At 43.2% G+C, this 19420-nt stretch overlaps 1 protein-coding gene and 1 long non-coding RNA gene across 23 annotated transcripts in view; one reads left to right on the top strand and one right to left on the bottom strand.

Moving 5' to 3' along the window:
* Window positions 1-19420, bottom strand: part of LOC124864918 — a 273328-nt gene that overhangs the window by 66104 nt on the left and 187804 nt on the right. For 7 of the 14 annotated variants that reach the window (XR_007037383.1, XR_007037381.1, XR_007037393.1 and 4 more), the window contains one exon: window positions 2838-3058. The exons of the other annotated variants lie outside the window; for them this stretch is intronic. This is a non-coding gene — a long non-coding RNA (uncharacterized LOC124864918). The remainder of the gene's footprint in view (window positions 1-2837; window positions 3059-19420) is intronic. 14 annotated transcript variants of the gene reach the window in all.
* Window positions 1-19420, top strand: part of rbfox3a (RNA binding fox-1 homolog 3a) — a 367190-nt gene that overhangs the window by 308403 nt on the left and 39367 nt on the right. For 8 of the 9 annotated variants that reach the window (XM_047359871.1, XM_047359869.1, XM_047359874.1 and 5 more), the window contains one exon: window positions 5665-5967. In XM_047359871.1, the coding sequence (XP_047215827.1) occupies window positions 5665-5967 (303 nt within the window). The remainder of the gene's footprint in view (window positions 1-5664; window positions 5968-19420) is intronic. The other variant, XM_047359870.1, reaches the window with a different exon arrangement.

The following is a 19420-nucleotide window of genomic DNA, read 5'->3' as shown; positions in this document are numbered from 1 at the left end:
GAAGACACTCAGTGTTTATTTTCATGAATTGATTTTTCCTCAAATGAGATGGAAAAATGGAAAGAAGGGAGTTTGCAGGGGAGGAAATGTGAAACAAAACAATAACCCGCTCCCCAGCCTATTTGAAATCATAAACCTACAGTGTTGGAGCGGTGGATGTTTTGCTGCTGGTGGAGGGGGGCAATCTGCATTACATTGGGCTGCTTCTCCACATCTCCATTCTCACTTGCGTTGCTGTAATTGGTTGACTTGGAGGAGGGGAATAGCCGCTGCACCAAATATGTGGCTCATCATGTGAATCTCTGCTGAAACTGTTTTGTTTTGTTGTTGTTGTTTACCTCCTCTTCGTCTCCCTCTCCTGGCTCACCTTGGACTCACTGTGTGGCATGTGGTTGTAATTAACACATGCTGCAGCCTCTGGTGAGTGTGAACACAGAGACTTAGAATAAGATCATGTGGCTTTCCTAATTAAAATGGACCCGGCTAGACGGCTTTTATTTATGCGCCTTCAAGATAAAATGAATGCCAGTTGCCTGCAGAAATCATCTCAGGCCGTCTTTTAGCCCGACCGTTGGGGTGCGGGGCTACAATTAACCAAGCACCAGAACCGGGACAACCAGAGGCTTTCATGTAGTTGGCTGAACACCACTCAGTGTTTCGCTTGTGTTGCATCAACTGAGAGCTGTGCGTTGGCCTCTGCTGAGCTGCTTTTCTCAGTAAACCCTGCTCGGGTTTGCTCTGTGGCGGCCCTGCGGGATTTATCACAAGTTTGCCACCATCACTGTCAGCCAGTCATTAAAACCAAAATGACTGTTTTTCTACAAAGCCTTTGGAGAAGAGCGATTTTCAGATGCTGAACAGCTTAAGGTCCATTTAGGAAAATGTTGTGTCATGTAATTTGACGAGGTGAGTTGCCTACTCGTGTTCTCTGAGAATGAACTTGACAGCGATTCAGTCTAGATCCTCCACAAACACTGCACAGCTGCTTAATGTATGTTTACTGCTGTACAGCAGGAAGCATGTAAGGTAGAAAGGCCTTTGGTGAAAAATGATCCCAGCTGCTTGTGAGCGTGCTGAAGCTATAAAGCTGCCCACTCCATCACGGCTCCTATCACTAAGATTGATCAACCCGCTCCCATTTGAGTGATTTCCCTCTGGATTCAATGCAACGCAATTAGTCGCCTGCTCTATTTTGCCTTTGCGTTACTCTTTTGACCCTCCATTGCACGTATGAGTCGGTGCAGCACTCTGCTGTTATGAGTTCCTCCTAACAGCTCCTGTATTTCTGGAGCTCTACTAAAGAGGATCACAGATTGCTGGCGAGCAGCCAGGACGTTGTACCTGCTGAGATGGAGTAAAGCTTTGACCATGTATAGCGGGGTTAACACCAGTCAAAGTGTCTGAGTGTCTCTGAGACGGGCATCCTCAGCACCGGGCATCTCCATGAGGCCCCTCTGACCTCTCTGGCTCCTCGTGCAGACTGTAAAATCAAAAAACTCCACTCTAGAAGTGATCTCCTTAAGTAAGGGTTTCCAATCCAATTTTACACGAGGAGAGTGCTTAAGATTAGAGATAGTGTTTTTATTGTGCTCTTCAGTAATAGAAGGAGTGAAGGGAGAGATTGAGGGAAGGAAAGGATGGCAGATCGATGAGGGCTGTTCCCTCTGCTTGCCTTTACTCTTCGTCATTGTGCCTGTGGAGATGAGGTTTAGGCGGCTCATGGCTGCAGGCCATGTAAGGAGGGCATTAAAGTGTCGCAAAGGGAGCTGCTCTTCTCTCATAAACAGGTCTGCAGGTGGAAAACCCTGCCAACAGAACAACGACTTGTAGTGCAAGTGAAACAAAGAGGAATCTCTTCAGCAGAAAGAAACATGGAGCATACCTGACTGCTGTGTCAGAGGGCTTTTCATTAGGAACTGACGATGTTTGCTGGGGCTGAGCTGACCCATTGAAAAGGCCTCGTGGCCGCACTGGGACAAGTACAGCTCGCCTGATTTGCATGGGCCTTTTTTCTTTTCCCAGTTCATTTCCAGTTGAATAACTCGTTTGTCACATACATCAGAGGAAGTTGAAGATCATACGAGAGGCAGTGTTATTTTGTGTTTCACTAATGAGGCCTGTACTCTCCGCCTCCTTGCTTTTGCCTTGCTGCCCTTTGAAACAGAAGCGACATGGTGCTGCAGCACTTCAGTCGTTTTCTTCCTCCGATACGAAGCTGCAAGCAGGGATGCTGTTTGTGTGTCACTTGGTCTTGGCCGTTTTTACGCTTTTCTAGGAACCCGACTGGTGAGTGTATAATGAGTCCAATCCTGACCCGTCCACGGACACTTAAAGGCAGATGATACTTGAACAAGTTTAGTTGAAAATGTCATTTGGAGAACTGAGCATGATGAGAAACAAACACTACATCACAGACTCGTCTAAACTTACCAGCATTCAAACAAAAAAGTGAGGATATAAGAAACAAGAAAGCAAAGCTAGAAGCTTCGCCATGATGAAAGAAGAAAGAATAAAGCTCCGAAAAACCGCCGGGATCTTAAGGAAATAAGAGTTTCGGTTCTGGACAGAAGGATTCCCTGAAAACAAACTTTCAGTCAACAACAAAGTGTGTTTATTCAGACATCTTAGGTCAGACTGGCCTTGATTCTCAATACAACCTGCTTATCTAAACAGTTTAAGATGACAATAATTTGGTTTCTGTCTCTGACTTCACTTCATGCACCACTCAGCTTGACGGGCATCTAATTGTTGTTAATGGCGGACAAGAACAACAATATTTCTGGAATTTCAGATCATTATTTTTCTTGCTTTATTGATCAGCTGTTGGTTCAGCTCACCTGTCTGCCTGGCAGACCCAGAGCAGCATCAATGAGAAGATGAATATCATGCTTCCACAACTCCATCATCAGAAGGTGCATGCCTCAAAGGAATGCACAGAGGACGCCAGCATGCATGCAGTGCAGCATCGTATGGCAGGATGACGTTGCATGGCCTTGTAGGAATCGTGTTCTTGGATGCAGGATTAAATCAGGTTATTCCACCAGAATCCCGAAGCATCCTGAAACCAGATTAGGATGTGTGAAGACGTTTTGCAGCTGTAGGTGTATGCCCTTTTTCTTTTTAAATTGTAAAAAAACACCAACAGCATTTATAGAGAGGTGTGTTGTCAGTGACTAAATAAAAGAAATGCCTACAGCTTTGATCTCTTTAATGATGTGAACAGTGTTTGATGGACCAACGCAGCAGCTTTGTCTTGTTTCCGGGGCTGCTGAGCTCTCTGCGTCTGCTGGACTGGTGATGTGTTGACGGCTTGTGCAGGCCGCTTTAAAGGAGGACACAGGATCCAGTGGTACTTTGAGCTCATTTACCGGGAGGTGCATCCTTTTTTTGAGGTAGCAAACCCCATTCTCCTTTTAAAATGGGCGCTTAGAAGTTGAAATTTGCCAACATCAAGAGCTTCCTTGAATTAGGATGCCCTGCACTGCAAGTGTGTTATATAATGCCATGACTGGAGGCAGAGAAAAAGTAGAGCACAGGGGTAGAGATTAAAAAAGTTTCTGCATAAAAAGAGAGGAGGGAGCAAGAGATGAGCATAAAAGGGAAGGAGGGGGAGGAGGATTGAGGGAGAGAGAGAGAGGAGATGGAGTAATAAAAAGTAGCAGGAGGGGGGTTTGGGTCGTGCAGGAGCGAGGGTCCGCTCCTCCAGCAGGGGCAGCCTGGAGGCCTGGCAGGAGGCTGGTCAGCTCCTCTCAAGGCTTCTCTCTTTTTTCATTTAGATAATGGAGCAATTCATTAATTGGCAGCGTACAGTTTAGGGCGAGCTTTGTTTGCCAACACGTCAGAGCAGAATTATTTCCACTACATTTACAGCAGAGTGTTGCTCAGCTTCGTCTCATTAAAGAATCCTGCCCAGATCGAGCTTTCTGTGGAAATCTGCAGGCAGAGGCCAAAAACCACTGCAGCAAAATAAAACGGAGAGGAATAAAACCCATTTATCTACTATCTCACCATCCGCAGCCGGCTTGTAAAGAAAGAGACAGAAACTTCTCTATCTGTTTACCGTTATTGTTTTTTTGCCACTCATAAAGCCTCACTTCTGGCTGCTTCTTTTCCTCCTCCTCTCTTATCAAAAGAGTTATGCGTCGCACTCGCATGATCTGTATCTTTAAATTTGATTGAGGGTATTTGCAGGGGGTGTTATTGGATTGTGGTGTTATTGTCTCACCTTTTCCCTCAGTGTTTTTAATGCCGGGATGGATATCCGCTCCAGCAGCACTGATCTCACTGTTCTGCTCATTAGGCTGGATTCTCAGAGACTAGTGCTTCCCAACAATAAGACACGCACTTCTGTAGTCCAGCCATTACCGAGTTTAACAATGTGCACCAGCCAGAAAAGTCCATTATTTCTGCAGCTCATCATCCCAAGCATCCACACGAGACAAAGGGGCTGTGAAACCGCTTCAGTGCGAAGGCCCATCTATCACTAAAGTCAGGAATGGAAACGGGAAAAAAAAAACATGTGGTGCAGATTCCCCATACTGGGAGTTCTGGCAGCATATGGGAGCAGCTGTAAGAGTTCAGCAGCTTCAGGGGCAAAATATTGTCTTAAAAATAAGTTTCTGACTCGAGATTAAAAATAACATTTAAAGCAGACTCTGGTTCATAACTACACAAACAATAAAGCAAATTTTAAACAACATAAAAGAATAATATGCACAAAAACCCAAAACGAATGTGAAATAATACCACTTTGATACACGCCGCTGGATTTTTAAACTTGCCGTGTTTCCACATTTAGTTTAGAGACCTTTTTACTGTCAAAAACCTGTGGTCATAATTACTGGAACCGATTCTTGCATTTAAAGAGCAAAACAACTGCACTATTAGTTTAATCCATTATAAAACCATAATCATTTTATGTATGTTTAACCGTCCTCCTATGTGTGTTTTTCTTCAAGGTGGGCAGTGTGGGGTGTTTCTAAACCACTTATTACTTTTTTTTTTTTGGGTTAGTTTTATTGTTTTCTTTATTGTTTGGAGCCAAAATCAAACTGGATACAAATCTGCTAAACATTTACAGCCCTGCCAGGAAATTATAGAACTAGATTCCATACATCTTCCCAATTTTTAAGACGGTTCCTGGAAAAGCAGGACAATAATTTTTTCCTGACAGGAGCATAAAAGCTGACTCTAGAGCTTGTTTCTGTGAGTCTGAACTGCTAACCTGAGACGGAAACGAGGGCAGGCGTAGTGAGAGGTAGCAGAGCGAGAAGCAGCTTTTTGCTGGAAGTATTAAAGTGAATCTCAGTGAGGGAGCAGCTGGTTGTTTAACAGACCTGTCACTGAAATTAAAGGGCTTAATCAAAATTTGATCAATTAATTGATCTTGTGCTTTGAGATTCCCCTGACTCTTGGCCCTCCAACTGTAAGCCACGCTCTACATTGTAAACTTTGTTCATTAGCGAGGATCAAGGATTCCTCTAATGTAAGCTGAGACCTGATATGATGGCTGTTTCCTATCAGCCCTAAAGCTTTGCAGGACAGCTCTCCCCAGTTGACCTTTCAGTCTCACGAGGGAACCGTTACCCTTTAATGCTGCTCATACAAGCCCAACAATATACTTTAGATTGAGTTTTCTCTCCCTTCTCACTGTGTTTCTCCCAGGGTAACCAAGAGGCCACCAACCCTCCTGAAGCGATGGCCCAGCCCTACACCCCTGCCCAGTACCCGCCTCCCCCACAGAATGGCATCCCCGCAGAGTTTGCGGCACCGCACGCGCTCCCATCGCAGGACTACACCGGGCAGAGCCGGGTGCCCGAGCACGCCATGACCCTGTACACGCCCACACAGACGCACAGCGAGCCGGCTGGCACTGACAACAGCACGCCCACCATCACCGCCACCACGACCGCACCGGTCAGTGCCCTTCATCACCTGCAAACACTGTTCTCAACATGCTGTCAGCAAGTAAAATATATTCTTCTTATCAATTTATACCTTTCATAAAATAACTGATTGTAATTGTTTTGTTTTTTTTGTGCAACCAACATAAGATGAGAAATAGCTGGATAGAGTTAAAACTCCTGACTCAGTTTTATCTTTCAGTGTCTGTCTCTATCAACATGGAAATAGTTTCTACATTTTAGGGACAGGAGGAAGAGTTTTTGTTCCAGAAACTTTCTGGTTTGCAAATGTGGAGGTGCATCCAAGTAAATTAGCAAATCATTGAAGAAAAATGAATCCAGTTCAAAACGTTCTACCTACAGAGTGATCTGTTAGTTAAAGTTGACTAATGATTCTGGCTTACAGCAGGTAATCAGAATATTATATCAGATCAATAAAGAGAGGATTTTTATTACAGAAATGTGGGCTTGCTATACAGTATGTCCAAGTACGGTACAGTGTATCCACTCAGTGCATGGTCTAGGCTCCTTTGGCTGAATTACTGCATCGATGCAGCGTAGCATGGAGATCAGCCTGTGGTTCTGCTGGTGTTCAGACTGCTTTGATAACAGCCTTCAGCTCATCTGAATTGTTGGTTCTGATTTTTCACAAGTAATGAACTTTCCAATGATATTGTAATTTATTTAAGATGCTCTAGCCTGAGCAAAAATGAATGAGTGGTCTTTAGTTGTTAGCAAAACAAGCCCAGATCAGATTGGGTTTACTGATAAAGCTGCATAGCAAGTGAAAATCCAGTGTACTGGACAAGCTTGACACAGTAAATATCATCCCTAAAAAGGGTCTTTGGTACTCAAGCGGCCAATCCCTGGATCCCCAGAGCTCTGCTGGTTTCTGTCTGGTTTCTACCTTTGAAGAAATGCTTAACTTTGCTGAGTCCACCATTAAAATGACCCGTATTCAAGCTTTACATTAGCTTTAATTATGCATCACATACATCATAATATAATGTGTTTGTACATGATTTTAAACAAGGTGTGCAAACAGATTGTTTCAGGAGACTTAGGAAAATTATTTTCTGCATAATTTAACATGCACATGTGGCCCCATCTGTACTACTGTAATATGCATTTTTAATTGTCTTCACTGCCCACCATATTGTAGCTTTATTATGTCAACATAAGTTGCATACGGAAGTCATGCACATTGCCTCAGAGAATTGCCGGTTTTTGTACTTTCCTTTATTTCTTATGCATCTAACATGCCCCAGTAAGATTTCCCAAGCAAACTGTCATGACTGCAGAACAACAAAATGATGAACTTTATAGTATTAAAGCTGCTTGGAAGGAAAAAATGCAGGAATATGGATAGACTAAATATTTATGCACGTTACTATTTGTGTAGAGGAGATAGCATTCAGAAGCGCAGTATATTTAAAAATGTACCGTAAAAATTCTTAATATTTAACAAATTTAGCCACAAGTTAGATGAAATGTCCATTTCAGCTCAATACGGTTTTATAAACAGATCATGTCGTACTGAAGAAGACTCAAAGCCTGTAATTTAAGCCATAGTTGTTTGTAACAATTTTCTTTTCTAGTTTATTTGTGGTCCAGTTTCTTTTTTTGTTTGTAAAATATGGTTAAAATATATACAGTGCAGAGAACAAGCATTGATACACTGCTGACTTTGCAACTTTTCCCACTTGCAAAGCATGTCTTTAATTTTTATCATTGATATTTTTCAACTTTGAGTGACTGAATCTATGAGAAACATCCAGAAAATCACATTGTGTGATTTTGAAGTAATTAATTAGCATTTTACTGCATGACATAAGTATTTGATCGCCTAACAACCGGTAAGAATCCTGGCTCTCTCAGGCCTGTTAGTTCTTCTTAAAGAAGCCTTCCTGTTCTCCACTCATTACCTGTGTTAACTGCACCTGTTTGAACTCGTTTTCTGTATAAAACACACCTGTCCACACACTCAATCCAACAAACTCCAACCTCTCCACAATGGCCAAGACCAGAGAGCTGTGTGAGGACATCAGGGATAAAATAGTAGACCTGCACCAGGCTGAGATGGGCTACAGGAAAACAGCCAAGCAGCTTGGTGAGAAGGCAACAGCTGTTGGGGCAATTATAAGAAAATGAAAGAAGTTCAAGATGACGGTCAATCTCCCTTGGTCTGGGGCTCCATGCAAGATCTCACCTCATGGTGAGATCCCAGAACTACATGGCGGGACCCAGTCAATGACCTGAAGAGAACTGGGACCACGGTCTCAAAGAAGACCATTAGTAACACTACGCTGCCATGGATTAAAATCCTGCAGCGCACACAAGGTCCCCCTGCTCTAGCCAGCACATGTCTAGGCCCGTCTGAAGTTTGCCAATGAGCATCTGGATGATCCAGAGGGATGTGAGAAGGTCACGTGGTCTGATGATGAGACAAAAATAGAGCTTTTTGGTCTAAACTTCACTCGCCGTGTTTGGAGGAAGAAGAAGGATGTGTACAACCCCAAGAACACAATCCCTACCGTGAAGCATGGAGGTGGAAACATCATTCTTTGGGGATGGTTTTCTGTAAAGAGGACAGGAGGACTGCACCGTATAGAGGGGAGGATGGATGGGGCCATATATCAGGAGATCTTAGCCAACATTGGGCATACAGGTCCTTCTCAAAATATTAGCATTTTGTGATAAAGTTCATTATTTTCCATAATGTCATGATGAAAATTTAACATTCATATATTTTAGATTCATTGCACACTAACTGAAATATTTCAGGTCTTTTATTGTCTTAATACGGATGATTTTGGCATACAGCTCATGAAAACCCAAAATTCCTATCTCACAAAATTAGCATATTTCATCCGCCCAATAAAAGAAAAGTGTTTTTAATACAAAAAACGTCAACCTTCAAATAATCATGTACAGTTATGCACTCAATACTTGGTCGGGAATCCTTTTGCAGAAATGACTGCTTCAATGCGGCGTGGCATGGAGGCAATCAGCCTGTGGCACTGCTGAGGTCTTATGGAGGCCCAGGATGCTTCGATAGCGGCCTTTAGCTCATCCAGAGTGTTGGGTCTTGAGTCTCTCAACGTTCTCTTCACAATATCCCACAGATTCTCTATGGGGTTCAGGTCAGGAGAGTTGGCAGGCCAATTGAGCACAGTGATACCATGGTCAGTAAACCATTTACCAGTGGTTTTGGCACTGTGAGCAGGTGCCAGGTCGTGCTGAAAAATGAAATCTTCATCTCCATAAAGCTTTTCAGCAGATGGAAGCATGAAGTGCTCCAAAATCTCCTGATAGCTAGCTGCATTGACCCTGCCCTTGATAAAACACAGTGGACCAACACCAGCAGCTGACACGGCACCCCAGACCATCACTGACTGTGGGTACTTGACACTGGACTTCTGGCATTTTGGCATTTCTTTCTCCCCAGTCTTCCTCCAGACTCTGGCACCTAGATTTCCGAATGACAACGAAAAAAGTACTTTGGACCACTGAGCAACAGTCCAGTGCTGCTTCTCTGTAGCCCAGGTCAGGCGCTTCTGCCGCTGTTTCTGGTTCAAATGTGGCTTGACCTGGGGAATGCGGCACCTGTAGCCCATTTCCTGCACATGCCTGTGCACGGTGGCTCTGAATGTTTCTACTCCAGACTCAATCCACTGCTTCCGCAGGTCCCCCAAGGTCTGGAATCGGCCCTTCTCCACAATCGTCCTCAGGGTCCGGTCACCTCTTCTCATTGTGCAGCGTTTTCTGCCACACTTTTTCCTTCCCACAGACTTCCCACTGAGGTGCCTTGATACAGCACTCTGGGAACAGCCTATTCGTTCAGAAATTTCTTTCTGTGTCTTACCTTCTTGCTTGAGGGTGTCAATAGTGGCCTTCTGGACAGCAGTCAGGTCGGCAGTCTTACCCATGATTGGGGTTTTGAGTGATGAACCAGGCTGGGAGTTTTAAAGGCCTCAGGAATCTTTTGCAGGTGTTTAGAGTTAACTCGTTGATTCAGATGATTAGGTTCATAGCTCATTTAGAGACCCTTTTAATGATATGCTAATTTTGTGAGATAGGAATTTTGGGTTTTCATGAGCTGTATGCCAAAATCATCCATATTAAGACAATAAAAGACCTGAAATATTTCAGTTATTGTGCAATGAATCTAAAATATATGAATGTTAAATTTTCATCATGACATTATGGAAAATAATTAACTTTATCACAATATGCTAATATTTTGAGAAGGACCTGTATGCCTACCTATTGGTGGCCTATTGGAAGACCCAGCCAAGACCCATTGAATGACCCGAAGTACACAGCCAGGGCAACTAAGGAGAGGATCAGTAAGAAGCATCTCAAGGTCCTGGAGTGGCCTAGCCAGTCTCCAGACCTGAACCCAATCGAAAATCTGGATCTGGAGGAGTGTATGGAGGAGTGGTCCAAAATCCCTGCTGCAGTGAGTGCAAACCTGGTCAAGAACAACGGGAAACCTCTGACATCTGTAATTGCAAACAAAGGTTTCTGTACCAAACATGAAGTTTTGTTTTCTGATGTATCAAATACTTATGTCGTGCAATAAAATGCTAATTAATTACTTAAAATCACACAATGTGATTTTCTGGATTTATGTTTTAGATTCCGTCACTCACAGTTGAAGAGTAGCTATGATAAAAATTAAAGACTTCTACATGCTTTGCAAGTGGGAGAACCTGCAAAATCAGCAGCATATCAATTAAATGTTCTCCCTACTGTCCATTTTAATAGATACACCTTGGTTGGCTCAGGTTGGACCCCCTTTTGCCTGAAGAACTGCCTGGTTCTTCATGACGGATAAGGGGTCAGAAACATTAATCAGAGATGGTATAACCTAAACCACTGATTCAAGGCAGAAGGGATTCCAGCCTTTTATGTTAGGCCGAACTCTGACCCAACCATCTGATTGCTACAGCTAAAACTGAGATATTCATCAGACCAGGCAACATTGTTCCAATTTGTTATTGTGAAGTTTTGGTGAGTTTGTGTGAAATGTTGCCTCATTTTCCTGTTCTTAGGTGACAGGAGGGACACCTTGTGTGGTTGTCTGCTGCTTCTAGGTTCCATGTGCTTAAAGGATGCTGTTCCACACACCTTGGTTTTAACCAGGGGTTATGTGAGCTGCTGTTGCAGTGTTTCCCCTAGAAATGCCATCTTGGAGACCAACCAACACAAACAGTTAATCCTATAAAATAGTTTATTTTTTTAACTAATAATAATCCCTTCTTCATGTATTTATTTATATTTCTTTGTAAACATCTTTCCATGTTCTTCTGTTTCTCTCCATATCTCCGTCCTTATCTGTTATATACTGTATATACTTAATTACATACTTACCACGATCAGCCAGGAGGGATATTTTCCCCCTGACAGCCAAGTTGGGTCAAAACCTGTCCCCTGGTGACGGGTGGATTTCTGATGGTTGCAAGGGGTGGGGCCTCAAGCATTTAGTTGGATTCGGAACAGGAGAGTTATGGCAGCAGAGTGAGTGTTGCTATCCTCACAACTCTTGGGGCCAATAAATGACAGATAATTAAGCTTGTTATGCAGGTGGTTGTCACATATTTTCCAGCTTGATTGGTTTATACTGGCAAAGAGTGTGTTGACCTGTCCACGGGTCTGTGGGTTGGGGCAGAACTTTACCGCGAGTGATTCAGGGAGCAAAGTACCATAAATGACAAGATCATTTTGTTTCTCTCATAAAATGACCTGTTTTATATAGGAAAGGTAACCTTCAGTGGCTTCTGTTGTGATCCACGTTATTTAGAAAATAAATCTGGAATAATTAACTTGACTCTCTGGAGGGGGGAAACACTGCCTTGCCTTTCTACCATCTGTGACCAGTCTGGTCTGACATCATTAAACCATTTTCATCCACAGAATAGTTTTTTTTTTCAGACTATTCTCTGCAAACCTGAGAGATGGTTGTGTGTGGAAAATCCATGCAGATCAGAAGTTCTACTCAGAACAGCAAGTGATCTTCAGCACATCTAGTTGCCTAAAAGCATCGACTTTCTGCCATGTGATTGGCTGAATTGGGTAAATTAAACTGGCTTATCTAATAATATGACCAACGAATGAACACATGACTAAATTAAAATGGAAATCTGGGTCTTGGCCTTATTTATATTCAGATCTTGTTCCCCAGTATGACTATGTTTAGCAGTGCCCCTGGCACAGCTCTTCTTCTGCTGAGGTGAATGCTTTTCAGTGGATAAAGGTGAGCTCATAGTGGGAGTTATTAGGGACCTCCCTGAATAGAAGCTGACTTTAATGTCCAAGAGAAGCTCCGAACCTGGAGATATCTGAAGATGCATGTTGGTCTCCCTGTGGAACAAGCAGAGGTGACCAGATTTTATTTGACATGAATGATTCAGCTCTCTGACAGACCGACACACCCTTCACCCTTTCTGCCCTCTGCCTTTTACTCCAGCTGCTGTCCAGTGGGATCAGTTTAAGACCAACGTCAGCCCGTGAAGGCCGTGTTCCTGCTGTCTTCCACTTCGTCTTGAGAGTGCAAGTGTTGGCAGCGGCCAAAATATACATTTCTTCTTTACTTTGAATTCCCTCAACTAGGGATTTACATCCAAAGTTAGAGATAAAAGTGAAGATGACTGGAGTGGCTCCCATGTTTTAAAAAGGTGGATAATGCTGTTAAAGATGAAAGACCTTCAGACAGTCTGTTCTCCTCCTGCATGAAAACACCTGCTGAGGGGGGTCACGGCAAGGCCACAGCCCCCCTGAGAGGGATCCAGGTCACCCATAAAGAACGTTGCTAATACTTCCATTTTCCCGGCCTCACAATTACTGCACAGCCATGAATATTTGGCAGCAGAAAAAGTGCTTAGGCAGCACAAGCAGAGCAGCAGCGCATTATCATCGCCTTGTAATGTAGCAATGTTTGATTTGAAGATTTGTGTGACGTTCTCCAACTGCGCCACAGTTATATCCTGCACTTACAGTAATGGCTGATATGGAGGAGAGTTTACAGTGTGTGTGTGTGGGGGGGGGGCTGGCAGGCGGTTCAGTCCCCCCCCCCCACCACTCCTTCGCTCGATGGCTCCCTGTCTCCCTTCTCTCTCCATTTCACATTTGATTTCATTTCATCTGTTTCACCCGCTGTGAGAAAAAGCCCAGAGATGGTCGCCGTGGAGAGATGAGAGCTCGCCTGGCTTTCCCTGCTCTCCTCCATCTCCTCTCCCCGCATCTTGCCGTCTCTTCTCGGGGAGGACAGAGGGATGAGATTAGTGGGGTGTAAACACAGAGCCTAATCCTCGGGGGCCGCTGGTGTAGTGTCGCCCACTGCTGTGTTCCCTGCCTTTAATGACAGGCCCAGCCTGTTTGCTCTGGGTGCCACAGACGGGCCCGGGTGCCTTTGATTAGGACACCCTGCAGAAATACAGATTGAAGGAGCAGATCAGCTCACTGTAAATCTCCCCCCTCTCTCCTGGTTTGACTCTGCTATGCTCAGCTCCTCCACCCCACGACGACGCTTTGCTCTGCACATCTTCTTGACTTAAAGACTTAAAAAGAGTCAAGTGAGTGAAAATTCAGCGAAACGTATGGATTCTCTGTCAATTCCCCAAAGAGAGCGCAGAGTGTGTATGTTTTAATGAGGTGCAGAGAGTGCTCACTCCTTCCCTCTGTGTCTGCTCTTGTCTACCAGTCTATACTGGGAAGGTGGCACTGTCCACGGCTGGATCTCCGGGACCACTCTCTGCTTCGTGTTCAAACAAGCTGACTTGAAAGCAGGCGACTTGAGGAAGAGAGGCAGCGCTGAACTTTTCTCCAAATCCTTAGAGACGAGGGTAGCAGAGGGCTGCTGGGGAGCGAGCTCGTTATCTGGCTCGGCTCAAATAGTCTGAGGTTTGGTTGAATTTCATGAGTAATCATTCTCTTTTCAGATAACAAATTAAGGCAGTGGCATTAGGGCAGCACTCATTTCCAGATTTTTCACAGCCAGTGTCAGCGGCATGAAGACTTTCCATAGGGTATTCTGGGGGACTGTGATAACATAGACACTCACACACTCACACACTCACAGGAGCATGCAGAAAACATGGACGAGCACATGCAAACACTCACACATGCTCTCTCATCTCTGGAGAGCTGTGTTTAAAGGATTGAGACACCAGCAGGGTGTAGCTTTCAGAGGCTGTACTGATGGCATGCAGGCCACCATTAAAGGGAAGCTGACTGGGTTCTCTGGGCGTGGGAGGAGTTTGAAACTCTTGGATGATTTAACAATGAGTAACATTCTAGTTCTAACTAACCACAAGTGAGTAAACTTGCTTCGAACACAGATATCTGCTTTCACCTCTCAAACCGTTGGATTGTGCCAGTAAATCAGGAAGTGGAGTGGATTTGTTAGGGCCAACTTTCTGCTGCGTATTTCCACATCCACCGGGCAGACATTTAAATTATCTCCCCTCCATCAACAGTTTGGAGGACAAAGATGGCGTTTTGATCAACCAAAGTTGAATCACGGCATAGTTTTAGATATTTTTGAAAAGCAAATTGTTTTAGTGATTCGATTCAAAAAGTAAAACTTGTATAAAGAATTATTACACAGAGTGATTTATTTCTAGTGTTCTGCTGGTTTTGGCTTACAGCTAATGAAAACATAGGCTCTAGTTCCTCTGAAAATGTCAATATTACATCAGACCCAAAAAAAAAAAAAAAACATTTTAATACAGAAATGTGGGCCTACTGAAAAGTGAGTCCATGTACATTCAGATATCGGTGAGAGCTGGTACCAAGTCCTGCTGGACAATGAAATCAGCATCTCTATGAAGCTGGTCAGCAGAGGGAAGCATGAAGTGCCTTAAAATGTTCTGATAGATGGCTGTGATGACTGGACTTTAGAAAACCCAGTGGACCAGAACTAGCAGATAATTCATCTGAAAAAGTGCTTTGTACCACAGAGCAAAAGTCCAGTTCGTTTTCTTACTTACCTGTTGTTTTCTTATCCATGTTACTCATCCCCCTTTCTCTACCGCACTTTTTCCTTCCACTCAACTTTCTCTCAATATGTTTTAATACAACGCTCTGTGAGCAGTCAGCTTCTTTAGCATTGACCTTTTCTTGTGGAGAGTGTCAATGACATCTATGATTGTGTTAGACATAACATAACATTTCTGGGTAAAAAAAGTTTTTTTATGTGATGTTCAAATGTTCTGAGAAACACATTTTCATGAAAGTTGTGGGATTTCATGAGCTGGAAGCCATATTTATCTAAATTAACAGATATAAACACTGTTTAAATAATCTATCATATGAATTTCACCTTTTGAAAAAGAAATTGAAATAAATATATCTGCCGACATTTTTATTTATTGAGATGCAGCCCTAAAAGACCTACTAAGAGTTGAAACATCTTACACTTGAAAGACGCAGAAGGGACTAAAGCTTCATTTTTCATGAACGAGATATCATTAAAGGCCAAACTGTAAAATAAACCTGCTAATATTCTGATATATATTCAGTCTCGTGTCTGTTATTACGAAAGCAAGAGATCGATTGGCTCTCGGTGCCATGTCAGATGTTTAGAGTTTTACGGCTCCTTGGGTCTGGGGCGATGTAAACACGGCACCAGGCAGGACGCGGCCATTTTTACTGAATGATTTCTGAGCTCGAGGCTGCAACAGTGACTCAGGCCCTAAAACTAAATTTAAAGCCAAAAATTTACAGACCAAAGTCTCACGCATGGAGGCTGAAACTCACAAGAGCACCATTCGTTTTGCCAGTCTGTGCATTGAGGGCTGCCTCTGAATGTGAAATAATAAATAAAAACTGTAGCATTTCTCAGGCATAGGAAAGAAAAATTCCTCCCTTCCTGTTGTCTGCAGGGTTTTCTTGCCCTGTAATACAACAATATAGATATATCCATGCAGGGCTCCTACACAATGTTGAAAAGTTTTACTTTTTCTTTCACCGTTTTCCAAAACCGGATAAATTCAAGTTGAACTGGACAAGGACTGGACTTAAACTGGGTCTACATCTCAAACGGATCAGTGAAACTATTTTTTGGAAGGACAGAAGGAAACCAAAATACAAAATCTACAGACCAAAGACTCTGCATTTAGATATCTCATTTTAAAACTTCTGTTGAATTAGATCTGTTGAATTAATTAATTAACTTTAGCTGAAATGTCCCACATTTTATTAAAAATGGACCAAAAAACCCATAAATTTCAGTGTGGAAAGTGTCAAGTTCCATCTAGTGAAATGTGTAGGAACCCTGGTCATGATTTTTTTTTAATGTATCACTTTATGGCTGAGGTCCATTTGGTCTGGTCCGACAGTGGAGGACACTTGCTGTCCCTCCTGAAAGCTTTGCCTGCTTTACAAGAGTGAGGGGGCTGAGCTGGGTCAGAGCCGCCAGCCATCACTAGCTACTCCTTCAGGTGATGGAGAGCTTATATTTGCAGCTTCTCTAGAAAAAGAAAACAAACCGTGGAGCACCAGAAGAGGAAAGTAATGAATTAAGGTTTGGACATTATAATTCTTGTGAGCGAAGACTCTAAAGCCCCCCACCCCGGCTCCTATTTAATCGGATGTAATCTACCTGCTTGGCAGCATTCCAATCAGATAGTTTCAATTATGCTCTTGTAATGCCACTCTGTGAGGAGGGAGAAAGTGCTGAGCAGAGCACTTTGCAGGCGATTTGCAAATAACAGCAAGGGAGTCTTTTAGAGAAATGACTGAACAGGAAGCCAGAGAGCTGCAGGAGTTGACAGCTCTCTCACTCTTAGCTTTGCTGGCTTTGGCGGTGATGGTGTGTTTTGCATCCCACCTCCTCCTCCCTGTGACAGCAGCTGTCGGGACAGTAAAGTGCCACTGAAGGTGGCCTCCTATGGTAATACGGAGGTAATTATTTTCCACTGCTACACCACCATTTCACAACCAGGCAGGCAGGTTGGAGCCTCGGGAGCAGCAGCGCACAGGCAGCATTCCCGGATCTCAGTGACACTCGAAGTTATTGAGTTAGTAGTTTGCAGTCTGGGGTGCTCGGAGTCAGCAATTCAGCATTTGTGTTCTCAGAATGTGTGCATGGCCCTGATGTCAGCGGGCTGCTGGTCTGTCTGAGCACCGAGTGAAAGTTAATCTGGATGTCTGCAAACACGCGAGCGCGCCTGCCGTGATAAAAAGCCCGACAGACAGAGCTGGAGGACAGCGGTGCTCGGGAGTCTGGCAACATACGCTAAAGGTCGAAAGTGTCATGTGTGACCGATGAAACAGATTGACCTGAGGGGCTCTGGTACCTTGTCACCCTCCACGGTCCCAGCATCTGTCTGCAACGTGTCACCCCTGGGCCCAACATGGCTACTCAGGCTATTAACCTCCAGCGCACGAGGACACAGCAAAGTTAGAACCCCTCCCCTCGTCTCTCCCTGTCACAAATCCACTCCTTACTCTGCAAAGCGGGAGAATTTTCCTGGTCCAGTGTCCGGACGCTGCCATGCTCAGGTGAAACAACCTGGATGGCTGCAGGGGAGACAAAGTGGGACCTTGAATCAAACAACTGCCACCGCTGAAAATGTATGTCACCGTCTCCGAATGGGCCATAAAAACCAAATAAATGACGACCATTACAGTGGAGATTGTGATTATGATAATGAGAATAATAAAGGCGATCATCATTACGATCATGATGATAATGATAATACTGTGATGATGAATTATAATGAATAAATCCCAAGCCCATTTCCTAAATGGTGGGAAATGTATCACTAAGAGAGGCCTGCAGCCATGCAACGGGCTCGGAGCGGCTGACGCTTATCAGACTCTTCGAGTCATTTGAACCGTTTGGACTCCGGCAACATCCTCCTCTCTTTTCACCGCTACAACTACAAGATTGTGTCTGTGTGTAGGTTTGTGTGCCGGGCTCAGAGAGCGCTTCCCAGGAGACCCTGCAGTTTACATATCACATTCAAACAGCTTTTGTGCTCAGTATCTGCCACTTCCACTCCCTCATTTCTCATCCCCCCTCCCTCCACTCTCTGTTTCTTTAGCGTCACTAAATCAGGCTTCATTTCTGTTGCTTTTATTCATTTGTTTGCAGTTGTAAAACTGAAACTGTCCCTGTCAGGAAAAACCACAGCTACTGGTGCAAGCTCAAACACCCAAAACAAACTTTATTTTTTCCTGATGAGTGACCTCTTGTGGCCAAGATTGTAATTACTTGTGTCTCTCAAAAGTAGAAAACTGTGCAGCACTTTTGTTTCCAGACGTTAAAATACTGGAGAGGAGGATTGTTTTATTTCCAGAAACTACCCGACATTGACTGGTTTTTTTTCTTTAACCACAACTCTTCTGAAGTTCAGCTTCAAAAATTCTCTTCAAAAGTTGTTTTTTTTTTTTTATATCTGCACATCGACTCGACTGTTCATGCATATGTCTTTACCCTTATACATATGAGCAATTCCAGCATGAGTAAGAAAAAGAAGCATGAGTATTTGTATAACCTATAAAACGCTATCAGAAAGGTGCTGTTTATTTAAACCATAAAAAAAACATTTCTAGATTAGATTAAACATGTAAATGAACAGTATCAGTATCACTGAAACATGACATTAAGCAGCATGTTACTGTTGTTTTCTAATCTTGTGTTAAGTTGTCATATTTCTTTTTCCTACCAGAAAAATGCACATAAACCCCATCGCAAGCAGCCCAGAGCAGAGATCCAAAACAAAGCAGAACACCTTCACAGAGTGTACTGATCCAGTTTCGTAATCGCATTTAAAACCTTAATATATGTGTGTCACCATGATCCATTGCTGAGGGACGGATGGAAAACATTTGGTACCAGAGATTTATGAGAGTAAAGGATGCTAGATAAGCTTGGAGACGTTGAAGGAAAATCTGAAATCGGCCTGATTGGAGCATCTCTAATTTCTATACAGTTTTTATAAACAAAAAGGATATTTTGGGCCAATAGGGTTTAGCTTTTCTGTGTTGAATAAAGTTTTAAAACAAGTAGAGACATAAAAGATGAGCAATATTTTGACACATGTGCTTTTGGCAAAAGGAGGAAATGTTTGCAAGGTATTTTATTTATTAAACTAAAAAGAAAACTAACTACAATTTAAAAAGCCCAGAGTAAATGTTTAAGTAGCACAGGATGTAAATACTAAAAGCAAAGTCATAATTGGCTCAAATTGGACTGAAATACCCACCAAAAAATACACACTAGTATTTTTCACTGCTTTCCTTTAAATAGTGAGCAGTTTTCCCCACCGTACAACAGAGTTAGGCTTTCAGTTTTAATGCCACACTAAGCTAATTACCATTTGGCTCCATACTTAGAGCTCATGTATTGATATTTGCGTTTGTAATTTACTTCTCTGAAAGAAAGAAAATAGTCCCATCTTTTAGGTTTAGCTGATAAATAGAAAACATTAGCCACAGAAAGGCAGGACGTCTTAAAAACATTGCCGAAAACAAAAACTTCTGCCAGAACATTGCATAAGGGAGAG

Source organism: Girardinichthys multiradiatus, chromosome Y, assembly GCF_021462225.1.
Source record: "Girardinichthys multiradiatus isolate DD_20200921_A chromosome Y, DD_fGirMul_XY1, whole genome shotgun sequence".
NCBI lineage: Eukaryota > Metazoa > Chordata > Actinopteri > Cyprinodontiformes > Goodeidae > Girardinichthys > Girardinichthys multiradiatus.
The sequence above is the reverse complement of the archived record's forward strand: the minus strand, read 5'-3'. Positions and strand labels throughout refer to the sequence as shown.